The sequence below is a fragment of the Aquila chrysaetos genome, chromosome 23 (genome assembly GCF_900496995.4).
Source record: "Aquila chrysaetos chrysaetos chromosome 23, bAquChr1.4, whole genome shotgun sequence".
NCBI lineage: Eukaryota > Metazoa > Chordata > Aves > Accipitriformes > Accipitridae > Aquila > Aquila chrysaetos.
In genome coordinates, this window is record NC_044026.1 from 902,387 (window position 1) to 920,959 (window position 18,573).

At 38.3% G+C, this 18,573-nt stretch overlaps 1 protein-coding gene across 1 annotated transcript in view; it reads right to left on the minus strand.

Annotated features, from left to right (window-relative positions):
* Positions 1–18,573, minus strand: part of COL4A1 (collagen type IV alpha 1 chain) — a 127,394-nt gene that overhangs the window by 31,539 nt on the left and 77,282 nt on the right. Inside the window, exons 12-28 of the mRNA XM_029998714.1 lie at positions 18,520–18,561; positions 16,855–16,944; positions 16,235–16,270; positions 16,026–16,085; positions 13,824–13,868; positions 13,547–13,600; positions 13,028–13,069; positions 12,048–12,141; positions 11,346–11,381; positions 9,584–9,748; positions 7,758–7,853; positions 6,725–6,808; positions 5,908–5,978; positions 3,077–3,268; positions 2,031–2,199; positions 1,589–1,681; positions 1,381–1,485 (exon numbers count right to left, since the gene is read on the minus strand). Coding sequence (XP_029854574.1) covers positions 1,381–1,485; positions 1,589–1,681; positions 2,031–2,199; positions 3,077–3,268; positions 5,908–5,978; positions 6,725–6,808; positions 7,758–7,853; positions 9,584–9,748; positions 11,346–11,381; positions 12,048–12,141; positions 13,028–13,069; positions 13,547–13,600; positions 13,824–13,868; positions 16,026–16,085; positions 16,235–16,270; positions 16,855–16,944; positions 18,520–18,561 — 1,474 coding nt within the window. The remainder of the gene's footprint in view (positions 1–1,380; positions 1,486–1,588; positions 1,682–2,030; positions 2,200–3,076; positions 3,269–5,907; positions 5,979–6,724; positions 6,809–7,757; positions 7,854–9,583; positions 9,749–11,345; positions 11,382–12,047; positions 12,142–13,027; positions 13,070–13,546; positions 13,601–13,823; positions 13,869–16,025; positions 16,086–16,234; positions 16,271–16,854; positions 16,945–18,519; positions 18,562–18,573) is intronic.

An 18,573-nucleotide genomic window follows, 5' to 3' on the forward strand; every position in this document is an offset into this window, starting at 1 on the left:
AAGGATGCCAGCACCCAAATGCCTCAACAGAGATTCAAACGCTGAGCTTCGTGCAGCATTTGGCTTCTGATGAGAAACAACTATCCAGAAGAAATAAATGCTGAGTGTCTCCTCTTAAATAAATAGACTTGTGGGTTCATGTCATTGAGAAACATCCTGTCTGCAAAACTGGGTTCCCAAAGTCATCTTCAGAAAAGGCAACTTAATATGTGGGGCATCAGACTGAGGGATGGACAAAATCCATCTCTGAATCAACACCTTTTGTTTAGTATATGTCATGTGGCATGTCCTGCTACGCATCCCACTGTGGGCTGCACACAGAAGGCTTCTATGCCACAGCTGGCCCATGCACTGTGCCTTGGGAATGCAGGAAGGAATACGTAAAACATTCTGCAAATTGCTTAAAGATAGCACTCACTCAACACCTGCACATGCTCAATAAATTGAGATGAAGCTCCTCTCCCCGGCAACGGTCTCAGGGATTGGGAAATCCACCTTTTAGACTAAGCTCCAGGGAAGTCATTGGGCAGAGCTGAATTCAAGGAAGGGTCCTTGAAAGAAATGTATTTGATATGCCATTCCTTTCTTGCTGGCATCAAAGAGCATACAGCAATCCTTTTCCAGATGCAATGGGCCTCTTCTGTTCAGGCTCGTCCCACACCAGTCTTGGAGGAACTAGAGGTGGTCACAGGTAAAGATTTGCCCTTTCTCCTTATTAAGTCTTTCTGACCCTCCCAGTTCACTGGTGTGTGGAATCACAATAAATGAAATAATAATGAAAACACGAAAGAATTTTGGGGATTGAGGTGGCTGCTGAAAGCTCAGTCATCTAGTTCTAAATGAGTAGCAGCACTATGAAATACATCTCCCAAAAATCCAAAACTAGAATATTAACATTTAGATTCCCTCTAAGCTCTGTGCATACCCTGACAATGGCCATGCAGGGAAGACTGAACTTACGCTGAGTAAGCTGGTATTCTAACCAAACCACTCTCAGCTGCCTGGGACACAGCAGAGCTGCTAGCTCTGGCCCCAAAATGCTATAGTTATGTCAGCATGCTTTTTTGACCAACCACCCACAGTGCTTCATCTCTCAGAAAGGTCACCTCATCTCTCAGCAACCTCAGTTGCTACCATGTGAGATGTACTGTATCCCTTTCTATTCTGGCAGTAGCTTTGACACTGTCTGTACCTGCACCAGATCACTGCACAAAGCAAGTGTGCATTGAAAGTGTGCTTATGGTGGTGCCTGTGGACTTTCGCAAGGGACGCTCTTCAGCTGCACCTCCCGAATGTCGTGCAGCCATGACGGATGATAGCGCAGGCCTCCATCCACACTCCAGTTACACCAGCTCTGTTAGATGGATAACTTTATCTTACCTTTGGGTCCTGGAGGTCCAGGGAACCCTATGCCTGGCTGCCCAACAGCACCTTTTTCTCCTGGCGGGCCGGGTCTACCTGGAAGCCCAGGATTCCCTTTGTCACCTTTGCAAGGCAAAACAAGACAAATATTAATACAAAGGCTAGCTTCTGGGGAACAGAGCCATTACGATCATCAGACAAAGATTAACAGGCTACTGTACCGTACCTTGGGGTCCAGGGAAACCAGGTGGCCCAGGAAGGCCATCCGCCCCAGGAGGTCCAGGGAGTGGTACAGTTCGTCCTGCTTCGCCTTTTGCTCCTGTGAATGTAAAGATGTATTAAGTACAGGAACTGATGAAATTAAACAAGGGAGTTTCACCTAGCCAGCAACACTAGTCCATCCGTACCGTTACAACTGACTTGTTACGAAGTTTTTTTGTAGAAGTTTCATAGGATGAACCTAAACCACCCTGTTTGGCCTAACAAACTCTTCAAGAAAATCACCCTCAAAGATTTGCAATTATACTGTTGAAAGCAAACACTGATTTAAATTAGAAAGTCTTTTTATTTCAATCTTAAATTCCGGTGATCCTCTAAGTTGTACCACTTAAAGGGCACAATTCTTTTTTAATTTTTTTTTTTTTTTTTAAAGCATATGATAGCATTACCTGGAAGGCCTGGTAAACCTGGGGTTCCAGCAAAGCCTCTGTCTCCTTTGTCACCAGGTAACCCTGCAGCGCCTATCCCAGGAGGGCCAGGAAAACCTCTTTCACCACGTACTCCAGGGAATCCAGGTTGGCCAGGGGGACCGCGTTCTCCTTTCAAGCCAGCCGTACCCTAATTTTTGGAAAGTATAAGCGTACTTCTTGCCTGATTGGCAAGATACAACATGTCATCCTTTCTCTTTGAAAATTTTGTAACTTTGATTTAGCACATGTATCTGTAAGGCTGAAGAATGTGGATTTTTCATCACTGAGTTCAATGGAAATAGAACTGGGTTCCACATGGAATAGGACATGGAACTCATACCTAGTGTGCAATGCAGCTAACTGGACCAGGTAGGCTGTGTTCCCAGTGGTGGATCTGGGAGCAGATGTGAGCTCCACATTCAGCTCCACATCCATATCAGCTGAACTCTCTATCAGTGCAAGACTTTGAAGCATTAGTTTCCACAAGAAGAGAAGTGTGCTAGAACAGAGCTGAATCTTGTCTTAACAATCTCTACTCAGATAATGGCATTCCTTCAGTCATCTCCAGGTATCAGCTAAATCATCCACACTAGTTCTCACCATCAAGCTGTCAGAAAGGGAGAAAGGAAGAAAACTATTGTCCATGCCCACAACTTTGTGGGGGAAGTAACCTTGCTCTACAGTCCTAAAAGTCCTAAAAGCCATGCTGAATACATCTGAGTCAGATCACTTATTTGCATGACATGCAAAAAGAAAGGGTCAAAATCTAACTCTGAAATAGTCTGTTGTTGAAGGACCATCCTCCTCACTAGTTCCAGGGAAACTGGAGCCTTCCTCTGAGGAAGAATGAACTACTCAAGGTAACGACAAGAAGTGGAACAATGAATGAGGCCAATAAACATAAAGCATATAAAGGGCATAAAAGCATGTGAATTCTGATCTGAAAGACAGAATATATAGGACAGTATGTAAACATAAATAAACACACAGCAGGACAATATGTAAACATAAAGAAACACACATACCGATGCTCCTTTTGGACCCTGGAGACCTGGCAATCCATCTTTTCCCGGTCTTCCTTCTCTTCCAGGAGTACCTGGTTGTCCTGGGAAACCAGGTTCTCCCTTTTCACCTTTCAGGATAGAATCATAAGAAAAATCTCCTGGTTCTCCTTTTGCCCCAGGGCTGCCCATAAGTCCTGGCGTGCCGGGGGGCCCCTGAAATTTCATAAATTGAGATGTCATCAGTTGCTCTACCAACCTTTCAACTGACACAAAAGAAAACAAATCTTCAGAAATTAAAGACTAGACCCAAATCAAGTAAACCATTAAGTTTTCAATTGAGGAGGTCAAATGAGAATATTTTCCAGGACACAGCAGTGTGAATAAGGAATTAATGCAAATCTTCTTGTCTCAACCATTTTGTTACTTATCATATCACGGGTATATCATTTTAGATGGTGCATATAAACTTACACCACTTACACGAGAACTGCAGGCCATGACACCAAAAAACTACTCTGAATTTTCCATAGACTACCCACTGGATTTCAGTTATACTTATTTATACAACATCAGCATCAAGGTAAATGGGGCTTTTTAAAAAGGCATTTTCGGAGTTATAGTGTCTGCCCGAACCTTTAAATGATGAATTCTGTAACACTGTGGAACTTATTTCCCTGACGCAAACGCAACAAAAGTATCTCTACACTTCCATGATAATTTACAATACCAGCAGAAGTAGTACTAGCACAGGAAAATAACACACTTCCAGTATGCAAAGACAAACTCAGTCCAACTTATAGGTTTAAATTGCTTATTTAATTGATTAAATTTAAATGAACTGTAATATTAATCAAATATATAGATTGTCTACAAAATGAAATTAATTATCTTACACAAAACTCAAATGTTATTTGCACAAGAGTTAAGGCTAACTGAAGGCTGAAAGCTTTTCCCTGGGTAGTTTATTTATGATATTTAGCTGACACAAATACATGTGTCCCTTCATTACTAACATTCACTGATTTTGTACAATTAACAATCACAGTCAGTTGGTAGTACCAGAATACTATGCACATGTTCAGAAAAGAGTTTTGTAAGCTCTCCTGGGAAGAAATTAATTACCTAATAAGATACCCATAGGATTTCCAGAATTCCAATTTTTCTGGGACTCAGATGAACTTTTCTCATAGGAACAGTCTCTCTCATTTCCAGTGAATCAGAGCTACTCACTAGGGTAGTAAAGCACAAACTTCATGTGCAATGTCCACTGCTTATGTCTGATGTGTGCCCTCCACTTAAACCTGAACCAGAACACAGTCAAAGGTAATCTTTCCATTAGCTTTGGTGGGTCCTGGCATGATGCTCTGGCATGGCTCTAAACAATGTGAGCTTGCGAGGCTGGCCTCTATGTAGTTTTTCCAAGCTAAACAGTATGCTGGATCACCACCTGGCTGAACTTTGTGGAGCAAAACAACCTTAAAAGCATTCAGAACAGCAGCCAGTCCTTGTCTGATGAAAGACATGAACAGAACTTAAGAGGCAATAAAAGGAAAATACAAAGGTGTGGCAAAACATGTCCTGCGAACAAATGCCTGACATGAAAAATGCTTAAATACGCTATGATGTCTTTTATTTTTCTCCACTGTGTCTTTCATGGATCCCATTGATATTATAGTTAATTCAGTCGCTGAGTAATACCATCTTATTTATCACAGTGGAAATAGAGAATGCACTCCCCATCCCAGCTAACTTTCACTGGCTGAATTCAGGTATCTAGCCTTTATTTATACTCAAGGGAGAGAAATAGATTCCTTGAGTAAGGAATTCATACAGGTGGGTTGGTTTAACTTCTGAAGGTGCCTCTCTCTCACCACTGGTGATAGAGGGAGCTTGCATAACTCCAGTGTGTGTTAAAGCTAGTGCACATGAATGTCACTGAGAAGTTATGTTGCCAAAAGTGATCAGCTGGAAGGAGAAAACAGCTTTGGGAAAAAAAGTCTGGAAAGACTCTGACAAACTCAGTCTGCTTACGTTAGGAATGGCGTCAAAATCCATGTTATACTACAGGAATGTGTATGCTACAGTAGGTCTTGACAGCATACCACAGTGTATGTAGGGACACTCAAGTCAACTCTGAAAAGATCAAATGTGCTAGTACGCTGCTTATCGAGGAGTAATTTGTGTTACATTTTAGACAAGTGCTATGCTTATGGCTGTTCTGCCTCTGATATCCAGCCTTACTCACTGAGAGTTGTGTTGCGCTGGGTCAGCATAATTTGTTGTGATCATATTATCAGGATACTATCCACTTTCACAGCCTTCCTTTATTTCTTCAAAACTATTTAGCTTTCCTGCTAACTAATTATGTTTTATGGAATATGCTGCACACATTTCCCAAAATTCAGACAAACTGCCAAAGTATATTGCATGCTAATATTAGATTGCTTACACTACACTAGATGGCACTGTCTCTCTCTCAATATATGTACACAACAGCGGAGTTATTGGAACGATTCATGAGGAGGTCAGGGCAGACCTGTGTTTCCTGCAAAAATCCTACTTTTTACCCAACTCCACTGCTTAGGTTGCTCAGCCAGAAGGTCATGTGTCCTGCTGAGTTCATATGATGGGCAAACACAGAAACAGAACCCATTTCTGACAGCTCTTTCTTCCTCTCACAGCTCAACCACACTGCTTCCTAGTTTATTTTGCTAAGCATAGTTCCTTAATTTTATCATATCACTGGGCTGGTCTGTTTTTAAACAGAACTATTACTCAACCACACTGACCATCACATGCTTTTTGATCACATGCCTCACAGGACACATAGCATTTGGCAAGGCATTACTTACAGGTACCCCTGGAAGGCCATCAAGTCCAGGTAAGCCTCTGTCACCCTTGAAACCTGATTGTCCTGGAAAACCTTATCAGAGAGACAAAAATACAATTCTGTTTATTACATGCTTTTACAAATAGTTCATTGTATGTGAATTCTTTGTGATCCTTCTCAAAGTGTCTCATTCCATCCCCAGTTGTATCAACATAATCCTGCTAAAGTCAGTGAAGTTGTCTGGATTCATGTGCTCATGTACTATATGTGCCTGCATTCATAAACTCAGAAGTTGATGATTCATTTGACTTAGGAATGAGTTCACCTTACTATTTAGACCTATCATACAACCCACCGCAGTCTTGAAACTATCTAAACCGTATTCATTTTTCTTAACAGCCACTAGAACAAACACCTGGTACAATATCACTGTTTGCATGTGGCACTTCTCTCATATGGTAGCAGAAAAATAACTGTTTTTTTCGGCCTCATCATTTAATGCTAGGATTGGGAAGATATATATATATGGGCCACTGCCAAGCCTGGGCACATACGGCAAATGCTTCCCACATTATTTTTCACTTTCACAATCTTCTGTGAAAATATTTGGGCCACAGTTTGCAAAGACCCTCCGCTGTGGGCAATTTCTGCTTCCTTGGTAATTCTTGTTGATTGCATCAGAAATTTGGAATCAGGCCAAAAATAGGAATAGTCCATCCTCCTTTCATTAGTTTCACAAACAATTTGATTAGTGGGACAAAAAGTAATTTTATCATATATGCTGCATGTTTATATTTTAGCCTACATAGTTAATTCTCAGGTAGTTAATGAGTTTTTACCTGCTGGACCTGGTGGCCCTTGTGGTCCTGGAAGTCCAGGAGGTCCTACTTTATCACATAAGGCACAGGATTCACCTTTGTCACCTGAAAAAAAAACCCCAGCAGAAGTAACGAATAACAATGAAAAGATTTAAGACAACTGCAAGCAGGTAGATTCAGGGGCAAATGTCAATTTGATACACTTCATATTGAAAGAATAAAAAAAAAAGTGCTACTTCTAATTACATGCTTCAAAGAGAATTTATCAGCAAACTGATATTCAAAATTCTTTAAAATTTTTAAAAGAATGGCATGAAAATCAACTTAAGTCTTATCCTAGGGATAATATTTAACAGAACAGTTAAAAGGGAACAGGCTGAAGAGGATCAAAAAGAAGAAAAGAAATATACACTGGGTATAGAAGAATAAAAAGATTAAAGCAGAAAAAGGAGAATCTCTATAGTGACTGCAATTCTGCAGTTTTAGAAAAGCAGTGAGCAGAATGAGATTAGGAAGGATCAACCATCATGTAAATGACTGCAGCTCATTTTTTTATATGTCCATTTATTCAATGCTGCTAAAACACACGGTTGACAGTCCTATGTATAGGTGTTACAATTTTAGCTTCAATTATACTCATGGCAATGATTCATAAACCATTTCCACTCCCAACTCATCTGCCCCTCTCTAATTCTTCATCTCAGAATTCACATCTTAAATTGCCATGAACAACTCAATTTACACTTAATGGGGCTATCCTCAACCCTTTCTTTCTTCCCAGCTCCTCTTTCAGCCCTGCACCATCCCTTATCACTTTCCAGCAATCTGTAGGCTAAGTGAAATGTAAGTGAAGTTTGTGTCACACAACTCAATACCCAATATCCTTCTTTTACTCACCAGAGATTCAGGAAACATCTTCCATGTCCACGAACTGTTTGTTTAACTAACTTTAAGTACACTTTTCCTGGATCCACCCTAACTTGCTCAGCCTCTTTACATAGCCAAGCTCCAGAGTATAGAGCACTACAAAGCAATCACTTTAAAATAGTATTACCTTTCTCTCCCATCTCTCCTGGAAATCCATCTCTTCCTGGAAGTCCAGGACTACCTGGTGCACCAGGTTCTCCTTGCTGGCATTGATCAATTCCATCTGCAAAGGAAATGCAATAAAGAATATTGTTTGACAAGTGCAAGTTTCCATTATAGGGATGCATTTATGATGCATCAATCAGATCAATATATTTATGAATAGCTATATCTATCTAGGAATGTATCTATTCCATACATACTGCTTAAGAAAACCTGAGAATTACAGAGAAAAGACAGGCTCTGCCATAATAAGGTTACAAACAACTTTCACATAAAATCTATTTGTATTTTAAGCTTTGGTTAAGAAAGGTGCTATGGGTGAAAAATTGGTGGTTTGACCCTGAAGAGAATGGAGAATATTGACGTCCTGAAGAAATTAATTAAGTAGAGTTTTTTTTACCCTGACTTCTGTTTACAATGTTTTAGGAAACTTTCTAGGTCAAGAGCAGCTTGTTAACATCTATTTAATTTCTTCACACTGATCAAGCTTCCTGAAAACAAGAAACTTCATATGTTAGGAACTGAAATAGGTAACAAATGAGAATATTTAGCAGGCTTGATATGAGAATATAAATTGTGCTTGTTCTGACCCAATACTATATGACATCATTTTGGCCAAAGCCAGTAGTCAAAACGTTAATGTGAAGTTTGGCAAACAACAGTTAAATGAAAACAAATTGTTTCCCATTATGCACTTGAAGAAAGCTAAAGAAGTGTCTGGGGAAGGAGCAGAATTAAGCAGGGACAGAAACATGTTGTATGAAAAACAGGAACTGCTCTTATTTTTAGGGCAAGGTAAGATTTGGCTATTTAATTCCATGTTCTAGGTGCTGGATTTTGTACTGCTTCATCGGCAAACACAGCAACAACTAGGCATCTTCAATTGTTTTTGAACAACGTATTTTTGGTTAGGAATTCCACAGAGAATAATGTTCAATACTTTAGTACCTAAACTACTGTAATAGGTATATCATTCTTTATGTTGAAATCACAATTTAACTCACAATATCAGTATCACCTATAGCAAAAGTCTTCCTTCAACAGAAGAGTTAAAACATCAGTGGTAAGGAGCTGTTAAGCATGGACCATTTTCATATGCACTTTTTTCATTGCTTCATTGCAGAGCAAAACCAAAACATTTTTCTCTTTAAAAATGTTTTATCAGAATCTAATTACACATAGCTGTATAATGTTGTTATCCTTACGACCAATATTATTATGTATTTGTCACATCATTACTAGCTTTTCATTTACGTCTATGAAGCATGTGTTGACCCCATTCTGTAAGATAATTTCTTTTTACAATAAAAACTTTTGGCAGACTAGTATCTCAGTCTGCAGTGCTTACACCTGTTCAATCTGTTACATCGATTGGTACTGTGGACTTGTAAATTGTGATATTGAACAGCTACCTTTTATGCTAAGAACAATATTAGTATCTGTTATTTTTTTAATTGAAAATCTACAAATATCTCTAGGTTGGCACATTAGGACACAGAGGAAACTAATATGTATTAAGATCAATTATTTGGTTATGTTGTAACAGTCCACAATGAACTTTTGAAGAAATTTTAAAAACATTTATTTAGCAAAGAATCCTTGTCCCAGTAAGGAAACAAGAGGGTTGCTGCATCACAGAACAGCTTTTACTTGGTCCCTTAACAACTCAGATATGTTTCTTCCACAATGTAGATGCATTCTGATTGTAGCTTTTATAATCTTGTCTCTTTTTTCTTTTTTATGTGCATGCAATGTACATTATTGTGAAAAGCAACCAAGTGCTTTACCTACCTGTTTTGCCTGGAGGACCTGGTGGGCCCGGCAACCCTGGGGGACCTGGGAAACCATCTCTTCCAGGGGGTCCGGGTAAAGAGAATCCCGGAGAACCCTTTTCACCTTTTTCACCTCTCTCTCCAGGGACACCAGGTGATCCTACCCTGTCTGGAAGTGGTCGACCTTTGGACAGAGTAAAACATACATGAAAAAAGTGACAAGTGAAAAGACAGTAACATTATCAACACATTAGCTTCCATTAGGTTTCAGAGAGAAATGGAGAAATGTTAGTGCAAAATAAAAAAGGGACAGTATTTTTAGTATTGATGATTTATACAAAATTGAGGTTATATACTCACTACAGCTCAGAGTAACTCACTTAGGGTTAGGTCCCTAGACAAACACACTTAATCTGTACTAAGTGCCTTTCTGAGATTTAGTGGAATCAACTTTTGCTGGGTAGTAAATAGTGGCGACACAGGAGTTAGTTTAGCTATTACACTTAGAAACTATTACACACTTCCTTATTTCATAATAAACCAAATCTTAAACACACCTAGAAAGGGACAGCGTGTCTAAGAACTTCAGTAAATAAATATTCAACAATGCTAGCACATTTCAGGAATGCTAAAACCAAATCTGTTTGTAGGAATAATAAGCAAACAACACCCAATAAAGAGAAGCAGTTAAACAGGTAGAAAAAAACCTACTTAAGATATCCTTTTAGGTATTTGCACAGTCACACAAGTCTTCATACTTCGGTGAGTTATTTCAGTTCACAGCTAATCACTAGACTTGATCGCTAAACCATTCTGAGCCTTCTGCAACATCGCAGGAACAATGAAAGTCACACAAATCTCAATTTCTGTAGGGCGATGACAGACTAAGAGCTACCATTCTTCTTGTCTTGTCACACAGAATTCTTTAGGGACTATTACAGCCTGCAGTATATAGTATCTCATCCCTAAACTGTGAAAAATTTCCTGGAAACTATCTGACCCTGGCTTACATTAATTTCATGTTTAGCTCACTGTCAAGATAGAAAATGCAAGCAAAGGAGGTAATAGTAGTATCACTGCAGGATGTGCTAGTCAGGTTTCCACACATGATTTCCTTAATTTTTAAAAAGCAAGTATCATGGTTTAGTTCAAACACATGTACGTTCACATATATACATAATAGCAGTGTTGTCATAGATGCGAAGATGTTAAGACCATGAAAAAGGCAACATTTGCTGGCAAAAGAAATAACTTTTATTAGATCAAGTTACAGTCAAGAAAAAGCAGGAAGCCTTCAGGAATGACTTTGATCTAATAAATGTTATTATTTCTCCCTGCAAACCTTGTTTTATTATATTTATGCAAACACATATAGAGCTGAAGTGAGAGCAAAACAAATTATCTACATGTGAGTATACATACATAGGTACATATGCACATACCCATGCATGTATTCACATTTTACAACTCTTCTTGCCCAATGGAGCCGTACTCTCTGGGCTATCTCTGATGACCTGTGCACGCTACTTCTTCAATTTAAGCAGAAAGTTATCAGGGCTCTACACAAAGAGCAAGGCTGGATCACATCAGAGACAGGAGAAAAGCAATCTACAGGAAGGGTCTAGGGGGATGATTAGACCACCGGAGAGGTCACTGCCGGGGTGTTCCATAAGTCAGGCAGTAACTGGCAGCAGCTTAAGGAGAACATCTCTCAGGACTCTTCACCCAAGAAGAACACAGGAAAAATGTGAACAAAATCAGTGGCCATAATAAATTCATACCTGGAGGTCCTGGCATTCCTTGTATACCAGGGAAACCTTTAGAAAGAGAGGTTTTCAATTAGACAATGAAGTCAGCAATGCCAACGTCAGTGAACGTTTAGCACATATTATTTAAGTACATGTTACAAGCTAGTATGCCCTGAATCAAAGGTTAAGTTAAATAATCTATATCTATAGATATCTGCGAACAATACGTATAGGGAAAAGGCCCTGCTGTGTGCCATCTTTTCCACTGATCTTTCTTCAATAGGGTAAGGTCTGTAATGGGGAAAATGGGAAAGGGAATGCTTGATTTTCTCTGTTTACTGAAGAATTTCATAAATTATGCAAGCCAGTTTTAAGATTAAAATTTAGCTACTGACTTTTTTAAAGGAGTCTCAAGATTCTCTGCATTATTACCCTCTTTATGCTTGTGTTGATCTCCATCTTTCTTAAATAATCTCACTGGATTATTTAACTGCCATCAAAACAGATCCCAGTTTATCCTCTTCCAGTCTATAACTGAAAGGCAGTCTTATTTATGATGAGAAGAATCATCCTACAAACTACAACAAAATGTAATAACCTGAAAGCAATGAAATAACTGGAACATTTCACTGTCATATAATGAGTTCCTGAGCTCACATATAGTGCAATTTTAATTTCCTTTAATAAGAAAACTAAAAGCATGACTCAATCAAAAAGACAAGACAAAATACATACCTTTTTCACCTTTTTGACCTTTCAGTCCAGGCAAACCTGAAACTCCAGGCTCTCCTTTTTCACCAAAGGTATCTACTGGTCCAGGATCTATAACCTGAATCACAGGACAAAGACTAGGATACTAGAAACACACAACTGTGCCCTCATTTGTATCTCCCCCATCTTGACCTGATGGTACAGAGGCCATTTTGTTTTGTAATAACAATTTTGAGCAGTTTTGGTTATACTTGCTATTTCAGCAATACACAACAACTGCTGTGAGAGGGTTGTAGCTGCTGAGGAATTATCAGAGAAAATAAATATTTCCTACTCTACCAAAATTCCTTCATATCAGTAGTAGGATTAAGTGGAGAGCTTTATAGCACCTTTTTGAACAAGAATGATGCCAAGTAACCTCAGCATGGTCTAAGCACTGACCCATTAGGTTTGTACTACATTTAATTTTAACATAATCTGTTCGGGCAATTTCTGCTAACACTGATCTGAGCTTGACATATAGGATACTAACATTTACAATAAAATATTAAGGAAGTATGCACAATTTTTCAAATCAAATTAGCAGGTGTTGAGAATTTTCCCCCATGTTGGGGAAGGAGCACCATCAATGATCTATTTGTTGCTGACTAATCCCATTTTTTATTTCAAGTCTTAAAAAAAATTACAGACTGTAAAGCTGACAGACTTACTCTTTTAAACTCTCTTGGATACTTTGTATTGATTAACAATGCCTATAATTTTCATAGTCCAAAACATTTGAAATTCATATTCTTTGAGAGCTCCTTTCCCAAATTTCAAACATAATTAAAAGAACTGTATCCAACTTTTGTTTCCGTTAAGAAAAAATGAGAACATGACCGATTAGAATGAGATCAGAACATGCATAGTCTCTCTTTTTTTCCTCATTGTTTGAGCAGTTTGACTTTCACATATTTTGTATTTTCATTTAAGTGTAAAATAAACCACAAATTTATTTTACTTACTCTTCCTGGAGGTCCTGGAAAACCTCGTTCACCTTTGTCACCCTAAATCAAAATACAATTTACATTTTAAATCCAGATCAGATTTTCTTCCCCACAAAATAGGACTTCCTTAGCAAATGAACACTTTGATACAGATTCATACAACTTTCAAATGGCAAGTACCTGGACCATTATAATAAGCAGTAAGTAGTTAGTTTGCGGGCCTGTATTGCTTTACACGATGTAAAAAGAAACTGGAATTTTTAGGAAAGTACATTTGTACATATGGTGGCTGGGCAAAGAGCTTGTGAAAATAAAGCCTGCATTAATCAATTCATATAAGAGATCTAAACCAGGGATACCTAAGCTACCTTAATTTTGACTTTTCCTAGTCTCTGAGTGATGACTTTACGATTTAGTAACATTCATTCAATACTGCTTTATGTGCATTGATTGCTTTAATATACATCTATGAACACGCCATACAAGCTCTTAACTCCTCATTCTGTGTGACGGGAAGCAAAGGCTGCTACTACGCACCTTCGTACCAGGCTCCCCGGGTCGTCCTGGAATCCCAAACCCACCAGGCAAACCCTGTGTGTAGAAGACAGCAAAACCAGAAAAAACAAATATAGTTGCATCTTAGTCCTGCCAGCATTAAAGTTTCAAATTTTCAAACCAGTCACTAATTCACTGGAAGCAACAACTTTAAGTGAACAATTCAGAAGGCTAGAAAATGTCAACCTTTTACAATACACAGACAGTTCTTTTGTTTGGAATGTAAGAAACAGTACTGGAAATTCAGTAAAATACATACGGGTTCTCCTTTCGGTCCTGGTTCACCATCTTTTCCAGGCTTTCCCTGTAAAACACCAAGTTCCACTCTGCTTAAACAGATGGCCACATACATGCAATTTCCAAATACAGTGGGTGAAACACTAGAACAAAACAATCACTATTGTAACTCAATAATCGAAGTGTGCTTACACAGCTAACAGTGCCGACGGTACAAAGCAGGCAAACTGTGAATGCCTAGTGCTTATGTTACTCAACATCCCACAAGATGCAGAATTAAATAAAATCCTGCAAATCTGTTCCCAGATCCAGGAATAACATATGGATTTCCCAGTCAAGGAGGCTTCAGGACAAAATGTATCAACAGCACAGGAAACTGGAACCAGACCCAGAAACTTTTCCCTTCACAGCAATCCCTTTCTATATATATACTCTCCAGCCTCACAAAACCTTTATTCATAAACACTCGGTAGCCCAGTTTCAGCAGAAGTCTTGGAGCATGGCCCTGTATCAGATCGTGTGATAATCTAGTGGTAAAAAACACTTCCTCTAAATTGAAAGCAGTAATTTCAAATCACAAGGCGGATGATAACCTAGAATCCTCGAGAGCAAAATGATTCACTATTAGACCACTGTGTTAGCCTACAGAGGGGATTAGAGTCCTTGGAGGTAATCAACAGGTACATGATAAATGACCTAGATGGACTAACCTACTTTTCACCATTCCCTTTGTCTTCCTATAGACTACGAAGTGACCGGCACGTAGGCTTGTAGTCTAATCCACTGGCTTTTAGTTGGTGTGACAGTACTTAGATTGGATGCATATCATAAACAATATGAATATGTCCCATAAACCCAAGAAAATGTATATACTTAACACACAAAGTAACAGTGCATGCAATTCAGTCTAAAATATAATCCCATCAGTTTAGGTCAAAAAATTCCACCTAAAACAATGCAATTGAAGGATAAAAATGATACATTAAACATGAACAGGCCACCACCACCGAAGTGTGCAGCTATGGTGTCTTACAAAGAAGGGTTACCAGTAATTTCTAATGATTAATTAAAAATATGATCTGTAAAGTCAGGAGAGTCTTCAAATATGCACTGTGATTGGAATTAATCATATGGTTTCATTCCATGAAATGAAAATATCAGATCTTAACATCTGTTCATCTTTCCAACTTTATCTTAATTTCAGAAGTAGCTATGATTTCCTTCAACAGCAACAATTATATATAAAATATCTCAGAAACTTTGTTCAGGGAACTCTGCAGAAACAGAAAGCTATATTTTTGAACAATTCAAAGATGCTCTGGTTTCCTCAGCAAGTTCTAGGCCAACATTTTTCCATTCTTCTAGCTTTCAAGCCCTCATTTACTGTAAGAGTAAAAATACATACGTGATAGCAAAGATAATCCTATCACATATCTTTACTGAAAGGATGACAGAACATTTGACCTTCAAGTACAGTAGAGGGAAATTTTCTCTTTTCCAGATTGAAGTACAATTCAATGCCTATAGATGTGCTGGGTCTTTTCCTAACAGTTTACGAAGACCCACAATTTGAGAAACAATACTTTAGATACATTTGCATGTAGAAAATGTATGATTTTGCTACCAGCTCAGCTACGAAAGATATAGCATGACTCATGCAGAAGTTGTATGGATGAGACTACAATATAGGTCAGACTAGGCAAATGTAACAGACCTTATGGCCTCAAGCATCTACAGTCAGGCTAGAAACCAGCAAGCGAACGTATCTCAGTCATCTAAATTTTTTGCTCCATTCGTTGTCTTTGTAAGAAACAGTACCTTTATGCTAAGCAGGATTATTTTGTAGATTGCACCTAAGAGTATTTGAAAAAAATTCAACATGTTCTTTTTTCCATTTAGCTAAAGTCATTCTTACGGAGTGATTTGTTTTGCTTTGCTTTTCTTTCTGTTCTGGAATGACTTAATCTTGCTTCAGCTGGGATCAACGGGAGTCTTGCCTTTCCCTTTAGCACTGCAAGCTACTGTTGGGTGTCTTTAGTTACCTGAAAGCTTGTTACATACTAATATTACTGTATGTTATTACTTCCTTGTCTTGTACACCTGTCCTACAGCAAAACTTGCTTGTTTGAAATATACCAAATTTGCATGGTTACTAAGTTTAATTAACTTATGGAAACAATACAATGACTGTAATTATGGTATTGATAAAGTTAAGCATACTTACACGTGGACCAGGCTTTCCAGGTTCACCCTTTTCTCCTTTGAAACCTGAACCCGGCAGTCCCTGGAAAATAAATACACACCAGATTAAAAATACTGCCAAATTCTAAAGTAAATTTGCTTTTATCAAATAGCTATAAAGATATTCAGGGCCATTATCAGATTCTTCACAATTATTATAGTAAAAAAAAAATAAATCTACACAATACTTACTGGGGCTCCCTGTTCACCCTTTTCACCTGGATCACCCTAATGAAATGATAAAAAAAATGTAGATTAGTAAGCAAAATCTTAACCATTATTCATTTAGGTTGTAAATAATTTAATTCTTCATGTCAGCAAAAGCACATTTAACCCTGTTCTCCACTTCAAGAACTATGCCTAATAGTATGGTGTGCAAGAAGTTAGATAAACACAAAATGTGAATCCATTAGCTAGCTTTAGACTGCCTAATTCAATAACTGAAAAATTCATTAGCACTCAGATTCCATGAATGTGATTCTGTGTACGAAAAGTTCAGTATAAGCTACTTAACTCAAAGTTTTAGAATATTTGGTGTTTACAGGACTATGCTTATCAATCCTCCTTCCTCAGAAAGTCCTCTGCTGTATGTGTTACTTATTTATACAATTATTTATGCATTTATCATATATCTTTCAGAGAAACTTCTAGAAAGACAATCAAAATTCAGGGAGAAAAACAGGGAGAAATTTTTGAAAAATTGGCTGTAGCTGACTTAATATTTTCTTTTTCCTGTTTTACTTTTGTTTCCTAATTCCTATTGATCGTATTTTAATGAAGAGTACAACAAGATTAATCATTTAAGGTCTCACCTTTTCTCCCCTTATGATTTCACTCCCTTTTTCCTTCATATGTGGTGCTGGTCCTGGGGGGCCTGGGGGGCCCCTTACCCCTTGTTCTCCCTGTCAACAGCAAATCCGGGACAGTCCATTGAAAACAGTACTGACACTGAGAACAAACATAACTAAGACCAATAATGTTAAAGAGAACTACCACTCACTGTTAAAAATATAGCTAAATGGTTTTTTTAAATTCTTATTTCAGCAAAATCAGTCAGAGGAAGGGTTACATACACAGTCATAGGAGACACAACTGTGTAATGGGTGACAGCCAGAAGCTGCCCTGAAGAAAGATCTCTGAATCTCCTGTTGGGGTGAAGATTGATTAATACCGAGTATTGTAATGGTACAAAAGATTTTAGTGCCTCCTTTAGGAGGAAGGATGAGGAGAAAAGAGGTCAGGTGCAGAAAGTTGATGCCTAAAGGAAAACATTAGTCAAAGCTTATAGGGTTCCATCAGCTTTGCAACTGTCCGTAAAGGCCAACTTCAAGATGGTAACTGGATCGTACTTTTTTAGTATGTATGTATCCATAGCAGGGACAGAGAACTTCATCTCCTTATATAATGCAAAAGCACTATCTTTTACAGTAAAACACCTCCAAAAAGGCTTGATACATTTCTGTCAAGCAGCAAGGCATAGCAATACCATTAATTTTTTGCTGAAGACAAAGACATTAATTTTTTGCTGAGGAGTCCAAGAAATCTCCACATACTTCTATGACCAGCATTTTTCAAGAAATTTTATGATAACAAGTTAATTTCAACAACATGCCACGTCACAAAAAATTCTATCCATTAGGAATAGTGTGGCTCAATATACATAAACAAGGTGGTGGATAACCCCCCACCCCACCTAATACTCAAAAAGGCTTCTGTCAATGACACTCATGAGAAGCCTCTGGAGAAGGGCTCAAGACACACTATCAATTTACCAAATAACCCATGACTGCATGCATTTCTTAGCTCCTGAAAACACAACATAAGGCACTTTAGCCAAGACCTCTCAGTGGGAGAGGTAACAGATTAAACCTAACACATTTTACCTCCCATTTGATGCTGGTTAAGAGAATAAATGGGATCCTGGAGCACATCTTTTGGCTTAGTCTCATTCAAAAGTAAACCAGTCTGTGTGCTCTGAAAACTGCTCCTGGTTGAGTCGAAACACAGTAAAAGGGGACAACTGAAAGAACTGCTTCAAAAGTATACACTACCAAACCAAACTAAGGCAGACAGGCCCTCAAGAGTCCTACCACAATTAATTCTGATCATTCTGAACAGCACATTACATCTCATTCCTCAGAACTAAATCTATTTCAAATAAATCTCATGATGAGTCCTAATATACAGAGTAAATGTTTCCAGATCCGCCTACTGCAAACTAAAGTAGTTGGTACTTGTCACAGTTGGAAAACAGGATGACGACCTAAATTAATGTCAGGTATAACATCATCATGAACAAAGCCTGTAACGGTTCATGACTTTTGTTCATTTATGTGTAAATTACAGATTTACTCAAGTCTTCCAAAAATTACAATGCTGATTTTCTCCACTGATTGATTCCAACAGTTTACTTATTTAAAACAAACTATCAAGAATATTTCTGACAGTTGTTCTCTAGGAGTTTTCAAGAGACTTACCTTTTCACCTTTGGGACCCTGAAAGCCCAAGCCCATGTAGCCCTGAAAATATAA